At 35.5% G+C, this 17,350-nt stretch overlaps 1 protein-coding gene across 2 annotated transcripts; it reads left to right on the forward strand.

Moving 5' to 3' along the window:
* The first annotated feature begins 303 nt into the window (after positions 1 to 303).
* Positions 304 to 13,646, forward strand: LOC112175601 (beta-galactosidase). 2 transcript variants are annotated; one of them, XM_024313309.2, is made up of 17 exons: positions 304 to 603; positions 1,158 to 1,397; positions 3,187 to 3,333; positions 3,901 to 3,979; positions 4,732 to 4,915; positions 5,375 to 5,440; positions 5,752 to 5,991; positions 6,756 to 6,962; positions 7,069 to 7,372; positions 8,549 to 8,708; positions 9,163 to 9,271; positions 9,688 to 9,823; positions 9,950 to 10,005; positions 10,076 to 10,375; positions 10,472 to 10,594; positions 12,506 to 13,189; positions 13,310 to 13,646. In XM_024313309.2, exons 1-17 carry the CDS (start codon positions 471 to 473, stop codon positions 13,478 to 13,480), a joined length of 3,339 nt encoding a protein of 1,112 aa, XP_024169077.1. In that variant the 5' UTR covers positions 304 to 470; the 3' UTR covers positions 13,481 to 13,646. The 2 variants fall into 2 exon arrangements, with proteins under 2 accessions (XP_024169077.1, XP_040368054.1); XM_040512120.1 differs by lacking the exon at positions 304 to 603 and having other exon boundaries at positions 1,259 to 1,397; positions 3,204 to 3,333.
* The last annotated feature ends 3,704 nt before the right edge of the window (positions 13,647 to 17,350 follow it).

A 17,350-nucleotide genomic window follows, 5' to 3' on the forward strand; every position in this document is an offset into this window, starting at 1 on the left:
AATCATTTTAATACAGATTTATCAATTTTTCACAATTGGTTGGACGAAAATATCATCAATATTGTGGCAAATAATTTTTTGTTAATGAAAAAAATTAACAAAGTGATTAAAGTGAATAACAGAGTAAAGTTGAGTGATCAAAGTGATATATTTAAAAGGTGAGTAACCATAATGTCGAATAGATAAAAGTTGAGTGACCATTTGTGATATTCTCCTTATAATATAATATAATATATACGCACACACAAATATTTTTGAGATAGCAGTGAGGATATATACCTATATAGAGGATATACACACACACACACAAATATTGTGCGAAAAGATTAGTTAATGGTCGAAAGACAAATATCCAGTTTCAGTTTCTGATTGATCCACACGATCACCAAACAGTGCCTCTCTCAAGTCTCAAGTGAATCGCAGTGATCGATCGATTTCAGTTTGATGATTCAATCTGTTTAAGATAGGCCATGGCTGCTTCTATGATGGGTCAACTGGTTTCTCCCTTAGAGAATGGACATCATGTGTGGGAGGACCAATCTTTCATCAAGTGGAACAAGAGAGATGCACATGTCACTTTACGTTGCCATGAATCAATTGAAGGTGAGAGACCCATCTCAGTTTCAGTATTCTGACTAGCCATTAATACTGTGTTCATGTTGGATTTCAGAGTCGTATTGGATTTCAGATATAAAGATATGAACTGGGCTTAAAGTTGTGAACTTTTGAGTTCATATATGTTTGTGTGTGTTCAAGCTCAGCAGTTTATCTAATTACATAATACTTTGAGATTTTAGGAAAATGACCCATTTTAAAAACACTCCTTAAGAAGATGAACCTTGGATGTGGCTGCAGCGATGCTCAATCTCACTATAAGAAATTTTGAAATTCCTTAATGCGTCCTCTCTAATGGATAGGACAGAGGTTAGAAAAAGGAAAAGGATTGAATAGAGGACCTCCCGAACCGCCCTTAACTTTATTTAAGGCTATGCTATGCCCTAAGGTGTTTGCCCGGGTAACTGATTCTGCAATAATGTAAAAAAAACAAAGGGCATCTTTTTAGCATTGTTATTATCTTATTCATTTGTTAATTGTCCTGGCATCCTACCCATGTGAGATATTTAATGATGAAATCTAATGTTTTATATGTTGTTTAGGATCTCTTAAATACTGGTATGAACGCAACAAAGTGAATTTTATGGTATCCAACTCTGCACCTTGGAATGATGATGCTGTTCCTGAAGCTCTTGATAGTGCAGCTCTTTGGATCAAGGGCTTGCCTTTTGTGGAGTCTTTGTCAGGCTATTGGAAATTTTACTTAGCTTCCACTCCTGGAAATGTTCCTTTGAATTTTTACCACACTGCGTTTCAGGATTCTGAGTGGAAAACTTTGCCAGGTAAACATATATGTATCTTTACGTTTATTTTTGTGTAAGACCTGACATATGTTTAGGTACAAGTAATAGTTACATCACATCCCAACGGTGTAGCTCTTTTGGACAAAGAATTATTGAAATGATGAGGAGATGATTATTTAGAAAATAACAAACCAATAGAATATGCATATATTATATAATGATGCCAAAGAATTATTGTATTATCTTACCATTAGTTTCCTCTCCACCGCTTGCCTTTGTATCTTTTTGAAATGATAAGGAGATGCTCTTGATGCCTCTAACTAGAACCTTGATCCTCAAGGAACTGAGATCTTGTCCTTCATACTGTCAGTCAGAATCTTTGGGATTTGTATAACCATGAGTAGCAGCTGCCATAAGCCCAGCTCTTAAAGCAGTAGGTTCAGCCTCCAGGACATTAGTATGACCAAGAGAAGCAACAATACAGGACATTAGTATGACCAAGAGAAGCAACAATAGGACTTCCTCTGTCATCTCTAATAACAAAACCATTTCAGCTCCATTATGCTGTTAACAACCTGAACCATCATAGTTTAATTTAACAAAATTTTCATTAGGAGGCTGCTATATGATAAGCTTTTGAACTTGCTTTTGCATGGCCTTTGATGATTAAAGAGTCCACATTGAGTGGTTATTGTTGCAGCCGCATAAAGTATTTGATCAGGAGATCTCCTATTATTGAGGGTTCACGTTCTTGCCTCTTTATGGGCCTGAGTTATTTCAGAGATTGGGATACTTTTCTTTTTGTTATTTCTTCATATTGGAGAGCTGCTGTTCTCTAGTTTTTGAAAGTTCTTGTTATTTCTTTGCCTTTATATATACATATATATATATATATTTTTTTTTTTTTTTTTCAGTTCAGTGGATTTCTTATCCACTGTTCTGAGGTGCACAGTTTCTTTTCTTTTAATGAATTATGATTCATATTAAAGAGTTGAATATAAAAACAGCGGACAATATCCTATGCTCACAGCCTAGGGAGAAAGAAAGAACCTCACTCTTTAGATATTGGTATTATTTTTTTCTTGATTGTATCTGGTGTCTCATGGACAATAAACTTTTTGTGCCATTCTTGTTTAAGTTTGAAGCAACTAGTATGGAAAAATGATTGAGACTAACTGATTTATAGAAGGGAATAGTCCCCAAACTCAGTAGTAGCCCATGCGTACAGAGCAGACCAAACCCGCACCTGATCCCAATGATCTTCCACTCCCAAAACTGTATGATGAGTAAGATCCTCGAAATATAATATTATACCCCATAAGGTTTCAGCTTGCTTATCTTTTCTAAAAATGAATAGTCTACAGTTAACAACAGCCTTTGGGAATCAGGGAATCTGGATGAGTTGATGACCCAAAATTCTTCAATTTCCCCAGACAGCTTTCACCACATTGTACAGTAATATGGCAGTTCTTCAGTTTTCAGATATTAATTTATGGTATGAACTGTAGGTGTAATTGAAGCTTATGTAATTATTAAAATGGTTTCACAAGTGCCGGTACTATGATCTGATGATTCCATATTTCTCTTTTTCTACATTTTTTTCTTATTTTTTTTAGTTAAATTAATGGTATTTTTTAGCTCGTGACATCCTTATAGTGTTATTTTAGCTTTAATGATGCTGTCATTGAACAAGTTAATGAGCTATTTATGTTATTTATTAATAATGATTCTTCCTTATCTTTGTAAGGATTCGGAAACTTGATATTGATATCATGCAACTTTTATCCTGTAACCATGTCTCATTATTCTATTCTCTCTAATGGAACAGTTCCTTCAAATTGGCAGATGCATGGATTTGATCGGCCTATATATACTAACGTTGAATATCCATTTCCTCTTGATCCACCTTTTGTTCATGTGGACAACCCTACTGGCTGCTATAGGACAGATTTTGTCATCCCCAAAGAATGGAAGGGTATGCTGGTTATCATAGCTGTTTACTATTTTATGCTAGCATTTTTTTTGCCGAGTACACTACAGAAACTGTACCAGGTTATATGTTGCACACATCCTTGTATGATGATTAATATAGTTGCTTACTATTTGATGATGCTACCATTTTTTTCCCAGTACAGTACAGAAACTGTACTAGGTTATATCTTGCACACATCTAAATAAGCTTTATTTTAAACTTTATTAATACTGTAAACTGTAACCATTTTTCTTGTTCGACGGTGACAATGTACAGGAAATATTTGTAGAATGTGAGTCCTATGTTATCTGTTGGATATGTTTAAATAGTTATTGGTTTACATTGGGTAGTAGTATTGTACATCTATCTATGGCTTTCATTTAAAGACACTACTCAACTCTGCTGATTATGTGACAAAAAATAATATGGTTAATGTGATCATTGGCTTACAGTGATCTGTAGCGTCCTTCGATAATTTTTTTTTTATTATTATTGATGTTTGTGTGCTGATGTGCTCTTTCTTATCTTAAGCCAGCTATACTTTATATGACAGTCATTACCTTTTGGCAGGTCGCAGAATTTTGTTGCACTTTGAAGCTGTCGATTCTGCCTTCTGTGCATGGATAAATGGAGTTCCTGTAGGATATAGGTAACAGATACTTGTAGAAGACCCTCTTTTATTTGTTTTAATTTTAATTCATACTTTCATACTAATTTCTTATGAGCAGATGCTTTCCCTCTATACTATATATTAAATTTTGATTCATTGAATCATCTCCCTGTCGATGTGTAGTTTACATGGACATTATGTCCCCAACGTAGATGTTTCTAGAACTAGTGCAGGGAATATAGTGACTAAGACTTATGAATACAGAGTTTTCTTTTGCAATGTACATAATAACAGTCAAATAAATTAAACAAAAAGTAAAGAATAATACTGAAGGAGAGGGGTACACTAACATACATGCTGAAGCACATCTTCAAGCTGAGTGTTGGTACTCTTTTGTGCCTGATACTAAATGATAAGAAATCTACTGCTCATAAAGTCCTCAGATCTGTGATTATCTTTTATTTTTTGGTAGTGGAGGAATTCTTAAACAGTATCATTTGAATTATTTAGTGATTTTTAATCTGTTAGCATATTAATTTTGTCAAGTTGAATTTTTACCCAGTGAAACAGAATGAGTCGTAACCTACATAGTTGAGATGGTAAATTTGTTCTTGTACCATGTACTGAAAAAAGGAAAAACTTGTCTTATCATTCTTATGGATCCTACCATTCTACCTTAAAGTACTGCTACATCAAGTGTAGATTGCTTTCCTCATATGAGGGATGCATAGTTTGGTAAGAACGCCCTGTTACATACATTAATAAATATCTTCACTCTTGTGGTAGGACAGTCAGGACAGTCGACTTCCTGCTGAATTTGAAATAACTGATTATTGTAATCCTTGTGGGACGGACAAGAAAAATGTACTAGCTGTTCAAGTATTTAGATGGAGTGATGGCTCTTACCTTGAAGATCAAGATCATTGGTGGTTATCTGGCATTCATCGTGATGTGCTTCTTCTTTCCAAGCCACAGGTTTCAGTTATCTTTCTTGTTTTTAAATCTCTTTGTTTTTTATTAGTTACAAACTTACATTAAACTTTAAGCAACGGCCACTCTGGGAGTTAGCATATAGCTGAAGACTATGGACATTTATATATGCATTGATGATTCACGTGGCTACTTATCTATGCAAATGAAAAGATCATTCCATCTCTTTATTTGTAAACATACACATGATTTTGTTCTTCCCCAACCTCCTTTGCATGTTGTGCAAAATAGACATATAGCTGGCAAAGAAACTGGAAAATGTAATAGTAGAATGTGTAAATGGAAGTTTGACCGAGTTCATTGATGTGCTAATTTAAATTTGATTTTGAATAAGCATATGTCTCATACATGTTCTTTATCATCCTGATTTATCAGATGAAAATTTTGTTCTGACTTTACTGTAGCATTGCATGACATTAAATCTTCCAAATAATTGATGTGCAGGTATTTATTGCAGACTATTTCTTCAAATCGAATCTGGCTGAGGATTTCTCTTATGCAGACCTACAGGCAAGACTTTATTATTGAGAAGGATCTTTTTGTTTTCAACTTCTTGGTGTTTAGGATCTTTTTATTTCAAACGCACAATAAATATAACCATGATATTTTGTGTTTTATTTAGATGGCGGGCACTTGCCATAGCAGGTAGTGTTTTGTAAGCCATCAGCTTTGTGTGATAAAGTCTCGTTTCTTATTCCAAAACGTACATGAAATGTCATAGATTCATTACTCATGCTTTTAGAATCTACCCGTCTATCAAAATGCAATAGTCATTGATCTATCCAAGGTCTGAATTTTTATTTTATGTGCTTTTTGTCCAGGTTGAAGTGAAAATAGATGACTCCCAAGAAACATCCAAAGACAGTGTTCTTGATAATTTCACTATAGAAGCTGCATTATTTGACAGTGGGAGCTGGAACAGCAGTGGTGGATCTGCTGATCTGCTCTCGTCAAATGTAGCTAATCTAAAGCTTGATCTCTCACCAAGGACAGTTCTTGGATTTCGTGATTATTTGCTTGTAGGGAGACTGGAAGTGCCAAGGCTTTGGTCTGCAGAGCAGGTGGGACGCTTATTTTATTAATATATTTTCTTTCTTCTTATTTTGTTCTAAAGTGTAAATAATTTTGAGCAGTACATTCCGTTATGTTTTGAGCAATACAAAAATATTTTTTCTTCGGGAGTGTTTTGGTGAAGAAGGCCAAGTTGTTATTTTTCTCCCCATCTGTGCATCATGTGTAACCTTTGCTCAGCAAGTGAAATTCAGACTGGCTTTGGCAAAGGGAAAATGGCTACAGCTCCTTGGGTTGCAGTGTTTTGGCTGTAATTTTGATGGAAAGGGATAAGGGGTTATGGAGTGAAGGTGGAAGAACTTTTGGAGAAAATTAGGTTCTTGTCAACCCTGTGGGCTTCAGTCTCTGTTACATTTAAAGGCTCCTCTCTCCTGTCTTTCTAGATTAAGGCTGCTGTCGTTGATTTTTTTTGTTTTGTTTTGTTTTTGTTTTTAGCCTAGGTTTTATCTGATTTTAGGCCAGTCCTGTTGTAGTCATTTTTGTTTCTGTTTTGTTTCTTGGAGCTGTAAACTTGTCCATGGCTGTTTCTTGTTTCTGGCTTCCTCTTTCAATAGAAGTTCCTTTCTCGGTTTCCTGGGTTTGGGGTTGCTCTCATCTCTCTGTTTGATGGACCGCTCAAACATTGTGGACTTACTATTTAATGTTAATTCACTGTAATTAACTTTCTCCGGTGCTTTGTTACACTATTTTCTTTTAGTACTTACATAGATATTTCATCCTAATGGCTTGTCTGGTTGTTTACACTCATGCACAGCCGAATCTGTACACTCTGGTTGTGATATTGAAAGATACATCTGGCAATATTGTGGACTGTGAATCATGCCTAGTAGGCATACGACAAGTATCAAAAGCCCCTAAGCAGCTGCTCGTTAATGGGCATCCAATAACAATAAGGGGTGTGAACAGGCATGAGCACCATCCGCGTCTGGGGAAGACAAATATAGAATCGTGCATGGTTAAGGTGACACCTACTTTAGCACTTTAGCTCCCTCTTTTCCATTCTATGCTTGTTAGTTGATAGGAACTTAAGTAGATGTTATATTTACTGAGTTAATAATTTCATACAGGATTTGGTTTTAATGAAGCAATACAATATCAATGCTGTAAGAAACAGCCATTATCCTCAACATCCCCGCTGGTATGAGCTTTGCGACATGTTTGGCATGTACATGATAGATGAAGCCAATATTGAAACCCATGGTTTCGATTATACTGGACATGTGAAACATCCGACTTTGGAACCCAGTTGGGCAACTGCAATGTTGGACCGTGTGATGGGCATGGTTGAGAGGGACAAAAATCATGCGTGCATTATCTCTTGGTCCTTGGGAAATGAATCTGGATATGGACCTAATCATTCTGCTTTAGCTGGTAACTGATTGCTTTAGTCATCTTGTTATGTTGGTTAGGCTTTGAAGAAACCTTTATTAGTGCTATATATGTGCTAAATAAAAATCATATAGCATTCATAAATAGTTCATTCATAATCGTATCAACATTTTAGGTTTGGTTACAGAATTACCATTTCAAATCTTAATACGGATTTATTTCTTTATGACAATATTGTTTTGGCATTTTCAATGCTTAAAAGCTTCTAGAGGAGTAGGGGTGGGGCTTTAAGAAGTTTTCGTAAAGTAGGTTTTCTCTGTTTCAAATTAACTAAAAAAATGATAATAAAAATCGATTTGAATAAGTTTGTAATAAAGATTAAAGTTCGGGTTGATAAACAAGAAAACTATTTGCTGTAATCCCAGGACGGCAGATAGTTCTTCAAAATATCATACAACTGGTTAGTGTTGTGGTAACCAAGCTAGTATGGGGATGAACTTTTTTGTTGGAAAAATAATATTTGGCTTTAGAGTTTTAAGGTAATGAGTGCTATCAAGGTGAACTTGAAGTGAACTGAGAGATCAAACTGCAACAACAGTGAAGTAACAAAAGAAAAAGGAAATAGTTTGTTAGAATTATGTTGATATTAAGTTCGTTATCCTTGAAGTGATGTTGATGGATTTGGTTTCAATATAATAAGGAAATCAGTGATCAAGAATTGGAATCATTTGGGCATGGGCATAACTAGGGAAATTAAATTTTGCTCAAAGAAAGAAGAATGCACACCAACTTTAAATAATTGATAATTATTAACATTATGGCATGTATAGATGGTCAGCATATCGGAATTGTATGGGAAACATAAACTAACCCTTTTTCGTCGTCTAAATTCAGAGATATCTGGGATTAAGCACTACTTGATCACAAACTTTAAGACTCTTGAAGGGCCTACATTTGGGATAGCTTTTGAAATTTCTCAGTTGTTGGAGTGTTATTAGTTAAGTTGGGTAGTCAGTTAAGATCACCTTTTCTATGTTTTTGTAGACTCTTTACCTCCTGTATCTTTTCTGTGCTATATTATAAATGTTTAAAATAATAATGGTTCTTTAACAAAAATTTGAAGGGTGTGAGGTGTGAACTGAAGTTGCTTTCAGTGTATCTCTGTTTCTAACCTTTTCCCATCACTTATTAATATTGAGCTTTGATCATTTGCTTTAGGTTGGGTTCGTGGAAAGGATCCCTCACGGCTGTTACATTACGAAGGGGGAGGATCCAGAACCCCGTCTACAGATATTATATGCCCCATGTATATGCGTGTTTGGGACATTGTGAAGATTGCAAAAGATCCAAATGAAACACGTCCTCTAATACTGTGCGAGTGCGTAATTTGATGTTATTGTTGGTTTGGAAAAGTTTGTTTGGTTTGCTGTTATTCCCAAAAGTCTTAAGCTGATAGGATTTGAAGCTCTCTGTTATTCATTCAGATGTTATTGTCTGAATAACATTTTATCGGTTCTAGATAGGATTTGATCAACAAATATTCTGTACTCTACACTAGTCTTTATGCCATGGGCCTTCCATAAACGAAACCCCATATGTACAGGAGGTTGCAATTGTGGGTATTTTTATAGGGGTTCTTCTTTAGTGCCTATGAAAATTTTTGTTAGTTCATTACTATTATAAAGCTTAAGCCGTTATTCTATTAGGTATGGGCCAAGAACCATTGTTATTCTAACATGTTTTTTTATTATGTAAAGTTATGCAAAGATACATCTGTTTATGCACATGAGCAAGTAAATATCTTCACTTAAGGATTTTGAAATCAATCGCAGGTATTCACATGCAATGGGAAATAGCAATGGAAATATACATGAATATTGGGAAGCAATTGAAGGCACATTTGGTCTCCAAGGAGGCTTTATCTGGGAGTGGGTTGATCAGGTCAAGTATCTTTAGTGTTCTTAAGTTACCTTTCTCTATGTCTATTGAATTTTAGCAAATGAGAAACCACTTTGACATGTCTCTGGTTCTAGGTCACAGTCAATAAAAGCACACTCACTGAATAATTTCATTTGGCCTAAATCTTAGTCCATGGGCATTTGACTAAGATGAGTGAAGCACCTGAAAAAGTGATGCTTCTTACACTTTCTTTACTCAACAGGGTTGCCACAATAATGTCATCCCATCTCAGTTGATATGTGTAGATTATTGAAGCCTTATGATATGTAAATTAGTAATTTGTGATCTGCTGGCTTTTCATTATAAATTTATAGTTTATACACACACAAAGACACAGTTTTCTATTTGTTCAGAATCAGAACTTTTCAGGGGCTAATATATTTTCTCTTTGTTTATAGGGCTTACTGAAAGATAGTGCTGATGGTACTAAACACTGGGCATATGGTGGTGACTTTGGTGACGTTCCTAATGATTTAAACTTCTGTTTGAATGGCCTTGTGTGGCCCGATCGAACTCCTCATCCTGCAATGCATGGTAAGTTGATGATCTGTATCATTCTTACAATTACCATTTTCCTTGGAGTTCCTTAAGAAAATACAGAAAATACTAGTATGTTTTGTCAACTTTCAATTTAATTATGGCTTTGATTATTGTTTTCAGAAGTGAAGTATGTGTACCAACCAATCAAGGTTTCATTTAGTGAAGGAACACTAAAGGTACTTCTCACATACTTAGCTTTCTGCATATTTTTGTTACATCTTGCAGGAGCTGAATTTCCCTTTGCAGATAACAAATACTCACTTTTACGAAACAACAAAAGCATTGGAATTCAGCTGGGCTGCTCATGGAGATGGATGTGAACTTGGATCTGGAAATTTATCCCTTCCCTTGATTGAACCCCAGAAGACTTTTCATATTGAGTTGCAGTCAGCTCCGTGGCATACTCTATGGGCTTCATCATCAGCAGAGGAGTTTTTCTTAACAATAAGTGCTAAGCTTTTGCATGCCACATGCTGGGTTGAAGCTGGTCATGTCATCTCATCTACACAAGTCCAGTTGCCTGCCAAAAGAGAATTTGTTCCTCATGTAGTTGCTTTTGCTTAGTACCTACCTCACCACTAAGAATGTAGTTTGCATAACTTGTTATGTTAATAACCTTTCATGATTGCCCTTGGTTTCCAGGTCATCAAGACTAAAGATACGACATTCCTTAAGGAAATTCTTGGAGATACACTTAAAGTTGGCCAACAGAATGCCTGGGAGATTATACTGAATCTTAAAATGGGAACAGTTGAAAGCTGGAAGGTATTTTCTCCACCATTGTTTTTTTTGTTTATATATTGATAGCATGCTGAAGCATGTTTAGAATCTCCCAGAAAATTTATTTTCTCCTTAAAATCAGAAGTAACTTCAACTACTTAGTTACATGATTTTAGGGAGTGGTCCCTCTCATCTATTATGCTGAATTTGATAGCTGTTATACACTGATGTTTATTTGTTGTGTTTCCAGAGTCTCTTTTGGATTCTTGTTTGTGATTTTAAGCCCTTTTCAATGTCACAAAGTATCTGGGTGATATAGACAGGGTTTTTAATATATGTAGTATGTATAATCGTATGGAATCATTTGCTTTTGTTTTTAGAGAACTACTTCAATGTGCCTAACGTTTGATGAGTTTGTTGTACATGTTTTAGGAAGGCACTTATTAACTCTTTGGTCTGGATACATTTTCATTGGCACTTCAACACTGCTGATATATATATATATATATATATATATTTTGTTTTGTTTTTTGAACTGAGTATACACAACAACTAGCTTGTGAGTTTAACTCAGGACTTCCCACTGACAAATGGAAGACTTGTGCTACTAGACCCAATGGTAGTGGGCAACACCACAACATTGCTGAGATTTTATGAAACTGGACTAAATGAGAGTTTGTGAGGTGTTTTTCACTAATGGAATGGTGAGTGGGACTCGACTGGCCCATTTGCCCATTTTCAAGTGGGTCTGCAATATCCTACATGAAGTACCCACATTAGCCACCTATCTTTATTCAATATCCTCCTACCCTCACAATAGCTCCTCAGGTAGGCGAGATGGTGTGAGCAAGTCAATACATAAAAACAGGATAACGTGAATATTAGCGACTACCAGCTGGTTAGCCTAGTTCCAATTTCATTTAGACTGATTTAGGTTCTGGTTGATGCTACATCACTATATCAAAGAACTTTTGAGAGTTGGGTCGATTTTAGATGCAACTACTGGGGTTAATGATGATGGATGAGTATATCAATGGTTGGGAAAACTGAAGCTAAATTATTTGATATTTCTGGGAGGCATATGAATATGTGGACTGGGGTTCTTCAGTCTAGTATCGGAAGCAAAAATGGTGGGATATGTATGGAGAAGTTGGATGAAGGGCTGTAGTCACCAATTTCTTTTGCAGTTAAGTCAATTGGGGGCCAATTCTTTTTATTATATATTTTTAATTTTTTTTTTCTCGGGGTGGGAGGCAGTTAATCTTAGCTGGTCTTCCAATCTATTATCTCATTATTTCGGATATCCATTGAAGTGGCAGAAAGGATTGAAAATCTTATGTTGGAAGTAGTGGGTAAAGGAAAGATGGATCTCTTGGTTAGTTGGAAAGATTTATCTCGTCCACAGAATTTAGGTGATTTGGGTTGAGAAATTTGAGCAAAAACAGACCCTTTCTCGATAACTTGGTCATACTGAATAAGACAGTTTACATGCCAAGAGTGATGGGACTCTGTTGAGGTGTTCAGAGGTTTGCGTCAAACCCCATAGATAAATTCTCAGGGTCTGTTGGTGTTCTCCTCCAATCTTCTCATAGTTTCAAGGATATTTTGTTTGGAAATACCTTTTATAGTCTCATATTTCTCTCTTACTGTTTATTTCAACTTGAATAGACACTTATTTGATCCAGTTGATTCACTGCAACAGTCTGGACTTGACAGGAGTCTTTGTTATGCTGAATTATTGGGTACCCAAGTTGGATGTAGAAGCTTCTGTCAATGTGTTATGATTTTCTTCGTCTGGCTATTTGTTCTGTTTTGTGTTTAAATGATCATGTTTGACTTGTTTTACAAAGGATCTTTATGGACTACTGTTCCACTGTGATTTCATGTCTTAGAGTTTTTGTTAACATTCTCAGTATTGTTCCTACTTTCTGAAAAGAAGAATCATAACAAATGTAGGTGGAAGGAGTTCCTTTGATGACGAAAGGCATATTTCCATGTTTTTGGCGAGCACCCACAGATAATGACAAAGGCGGAGGTGCCAGTAGTTATTTGTCCAAGTGGCAAGCTGCGCATATTGATAACCTTCATTATATTACCAAGAGCTGTTCTGTACAGAATATGACTGACCATCTTGTGAAAGTAGCTGTTGTTTTTCTCGGTGTTCCAAACAGTGGGGACGGTTCTGGGGTGGAAGACACAAATGCCTTAATTGAAATTGATGTGATTTACACAATCTACGGTTCAGGGGATGTTGTTGTTGAATGCAATGTTAGACCAAGTTCGAACCTTCCTCCTCTGCCACGTGTGGGAGTTGAGTTCCACCTGGAGAAGTCAATAGACCAGATTAAATGGTACGGAAGAGGACCATTTGAATGTTATCCAGACAGAAAAGCAGCTGCTCATGTTGGAGTCTATGAGCAGAAAGTGAGTGATCTGCATGTCCCTTATATAGTTCCTGGGGAATGTTCAGGTAGGGCAGATGTTCGGTGGGTGACATTTCAAAACAAGGACGGTTTGGGAATCTATGCTTCAATATATGGCAGCTCTCCACCCATGCAATTAAATGCAAGTTATTACACCACAGCTGAGCTGGATCGGGCAACACACAATGAAGATCTTATCAGAGGAGATGACATTGAGGTACTTTCTTCTATTCATCTATATTTTTTCTTTCTAAGACCTTCATTAGTATTTGACTAGTTTCTTTAGGTTAATCTTTCTGAATTCAGAGAGATTCAATTATGGTCTATGGTGTTTCAGGTTCATCTTGATCACAAGCACATGGGCCTGGCTGGGGATGATAGTTGGTCTCCATGTGTCCATGACAAGTATCTGATACCTCCTGTTCCAAGCTCATTCTCAATTAGGCTCTCTCCAATAACTGCTGCAACCTCTGGCCATGATATCTACAAATCTCAACTTCAACTATAGTTATATCAAGGGCTGTAGGGGACTTGATGTTTCCCTTCATATCGCTATGAAATACGATGTTTCCCTTCACTATGTTGCTAATTTTAATTAGAGAAAATAATCCTTATACTCAACTTTTATTTATCATGTCAATAAAGTGATAAACCCCGCGATTTACCCTCTATAACAACCATAAGGTCATAACCTGGCATAACATTTTAATACCTATTTGAGGGCCTTCATGGCTTCGTTTCTATTCTACTTTTGCAACTTTGTAGGGTAGCATTTTGTCAAATTTCATTGAACGCCAGAAGCTAATCTTTGTAACGTACCTGCAAGGTGTGTCTCTCTTAGAAGCACTCGGTAATGGCGTAATGCTAACTAGCATTGTGTTGGGTCTTCCCAATCCTCTTTGGAAATAAGTAAATCAATAATAATAAATCAGCCATGAGTGTCATTTTATTACTTTTATGAGCCATTAAGTCACCTACATAAATAGTTTCATCATGCTTGTCGTCAAAATAATGGGGATGCATACAATTTGCTCTTTCTTCTTACAAATTTTGTTTTGGTCTGGAGAAATTTTATTCACATATCAATATGTACACTCTCTAATTTTTTTTGGGTCAAATATTATCATTGAACTTCCTATTATACCCTCATTTTACATTAAAAAAAGATGATAGATTCCAACGAGAATACAAATCTGTGCCAAACCGATAGTCACTTAAGCAGCCTATTGACTCGATGCCCAGCACAGCAAAGCAGATAATGTTTTCTTTATGTGATTGTGAGATGAAGTTATAAAGGAACTAGATATAAATCAACCAAATACACCTTCAAGAAATCTGTCTCTTTCCCTCTTGTACTTTGATTTCTCTCTACTTCTTGAGAGGGAGAAATTAAGAACAAAATCATCCTTGAGTTTGACAATTCGCATTGAATTTAACAATATCAATTGCACCACCAACCGAAACCCCAATATTGTAGCTTGGCCATGACTTCGAACACAGCATCATCGCCATTCTCGTAGTCAACTAGCAATTGATGGAGGAGACAGTTTTTTTTATTTATTAATTCAACATTTAATTGATAAAGCGAATTGCAATTAATCAATTAATCAACGATCTCTAGAGTAATGTTCTGCTGTTGTCGATTTTATATGAAGCTTTGAATTATCAAACTCCACTCCAGTTCAAAGAACAAAAAAACAAAAAAAAACTCCACTCCAGTTCATTGTCTTTTTTTTGTTCGGCTTTCTCAAAGGGTAAAATAGTATTTAACAAAAATTCAAAAAAAAGGGTAGCATATCCGCATCTCGACCGTTCAGTTTTTAGGTACTAGTGTATAGATCATCTTTGCAAATTTTCAGCCAAATTGATGACCGTTAAGACATTGATAGCTGCCTTAAAGCTAGTACGGTTCAGGTTGGATAGATTCAGTTCGTCAATTGGTTTAAGCGAGTTAGATACCTTAACGATCATCAATTTGGCTGAAAATTTGTAGAGATGATCTATACACTAGTATCTAAAAACAGAACGGTTGAGATGTGGATATGCGACCTAAAAGTGACCCAAAACTCGAAATTCACTCCATAATTTCAAAGCGGAACTCCGCTCTGGAAACGATCTGTATATCAACGTTTTATCCACTTCAGCCACAAGCTTCCACACTACAGCTGATGATTTACACAAAATTTGGAGATGCACTACATTTTTTTTTTTTTGAAAATGGGTTTGGAACCTAGCCTAATTGGGATGCTCTACATAATATTGAATGCAATTGTAGACATAAAAAATTTAATGAAAATAAAATTCATTAAATAATTCAATCAACAGTTGGAATTATGACCAACCAAATTTAGTTGGCATGCGGGTCCCACAAACTGTATGCGTGGCTCGTGAGTTAGCAAAACCATGTGGACTCTGAGAACGACACATGGCGGCATAAGAAAGGACCGACAACAATAAATAAATTTGTTCCGACTAAATCAATTGATATTAAAACGGATCAATCAAATTAAATAAATTGACTCAGAGTGAAATTAAGTATTAAATGTCGTCCATTGATTAGATGTCAATTAATTTAAATTGATAATCAAGACGAAATCAGTCATCAAATTAATTGGCTGAATTCCTTAATGGTCATGATTAAATCAATTAATTGAGGCTGATTGATTCAATTATATTATTAAGGAAAGACAATTAATTACATGTCATCAAGGCATTCCAAATTGAGAGAGACGCCGACACTATAAATACCACCTCTCAAATCAAGAGAAGGACTCCAGCTAGAGAGAAAAATCACTCCCAAAATTCAGAATTCTTCAAGCGTGTGAAGAACCCTCAAGCTGCAAAATAGCCGGTTCATCACCAACCTCAAGCCAAAGCACTCGTCACGTGTCAACCCTCGTGACCATCATAAGACTCAAGATCAAGCGTCAATCGCCCTTGAGTCAAGCATACCATCGGAGATAGAATCAGAGGATTACCCAAAGATTGTAACCCACAGTTTAATTATTAATAAAATTATTATTTTTGTACATGTGTCTGCATTCTATTTGTTTTCAGATTCTGGTGTTTACAGAAATGAGTTGCAATCTTCGTGTGGGGACAAAATTATGTTCTACTAGCATAATATAGTAGAACAAATCATGTTTATAATCATTAGGCCACCATTATTAGGTTGTTGTAAAGTTGTATAGTTACTCAATGGATTCAAATACACCAAATAATTTCAGTTAGAATCTTACCAGGAATAATGGCCAAAGGGGCTCAAATGATCAATGAACTCATCTGCTTCTTTTTTCCATGTCTCCATTGCAAATCAAATGTAAAATTTTCTCAAAAAATGGGTCTAAAATTTCTTGTTCTACCATGATTAAACTTCAAATCATTATATTAGAGAGATAGAATGACTATGCTAGAGAAGTTTTTGATGAAAAAGAAAAGAGGGAATCTTACCGTTATGAAGCCGAACCATTCAGTTTGGTTCGGTTTTGACCTGTTTTCGGTTCCTGTACATAACAACAAATAATGAGAGTTTTACAGTTTCCGAGCTATTCCTGCAACACAGAACATATAAAATGAATCAATTAATGAACTTCAATGTTCCATCTCCAGAAATACAGTACATAACTACTTGAGATTACACTATTATAGAATGCAATCAATGCATTAATGCCTTAATGGCTTAATGAGTTAATGGCATGAAAATCAGAAAAAGAAACAATGAAACAAAGGTAACAGTCAAACAATGAACTGATGCAGTACAATACACAAAGCATTAATCCACAAATATTGCAGTCTTGCACATAAACATCTTCCAATGAAAAAAGAAACAAATAGAAATCGATAAACCAGTTTACTCCACGTTCCAACTTCCAATTACATTCATTCTTTGATCCACAGAGAGAGCTACTTTAAAACTGAATTCCTGCATTAATAGTATAATTGAACATGAGACCAAAACATGAAAGCAAAACAGTCCCAAAACATGGAACCAAAACAGAAGCAAAAACACAAAATAAAAGCAAACTGCAGATTGCAAACTTGCAAATTGAACACAAACAACCAGATTAAGTGACAAACAAATTAACAACCACAAGATCCACATCAGAAATTGCAAATCAAAATAGAAAGTGGCAAACTACATCAATAATGAACTGAGTACACAAATGAGTCAAAAACTACATAAACAAAATAGAAACTGCATCAATAAATAAACAGAAACAAAATTGATACTAACTTAAATGAACAAAATAATAGATTGCATCATTGGCTCATTGCAATATCAACTGAATTTATACTAACTAATATGTATCACTTTTTTCCTATATCAATACACAACAAATTGAACAAAATAGCCGAAACTGAAATGAAAACAGAAACT

This window comes from Rosa chinensis, chromosome 1, assembly GCF_002994745.2.
Source record: "Rosa chinensis cultivar Old Blush chromosome 1, RchiOBHm-V2, whole genome shotgun sequence".
In the NCBI taxonomy this organism is placed as follows: domain Eukaryota; kingdom Viridiplantae; phylum Streptophyta; class Magnoliopsida; order Rosales; family Rosaceae; genus Rosa; species Rosa chinensis.

Excerpts from the sequence above, each read along its gene's own strand:
- LOC112175601 (XM_024313309.2), top strand. The coding sequence starts at position 471 with ATGGCTGCTTCTATGATGGGTCAACTGGTTTCTCCCTTAGAGAATGGA. Across the intron at positions 7,373-8,548 it reads TAATCATTCTGCTTTAGCTG|GTTGGGTTCGTGGAAAGGAT; the intron begins GTAACTGATTGC and ends CATTTGCTTTAG. Across the intron at positions 10,006-10,075 it reads TTAGTGAAGGAACACTAAAG|ATAACAAATACTCACTTTTA; the intron begins GTACTTCTCACA and ends TTCCCTTTGCAG.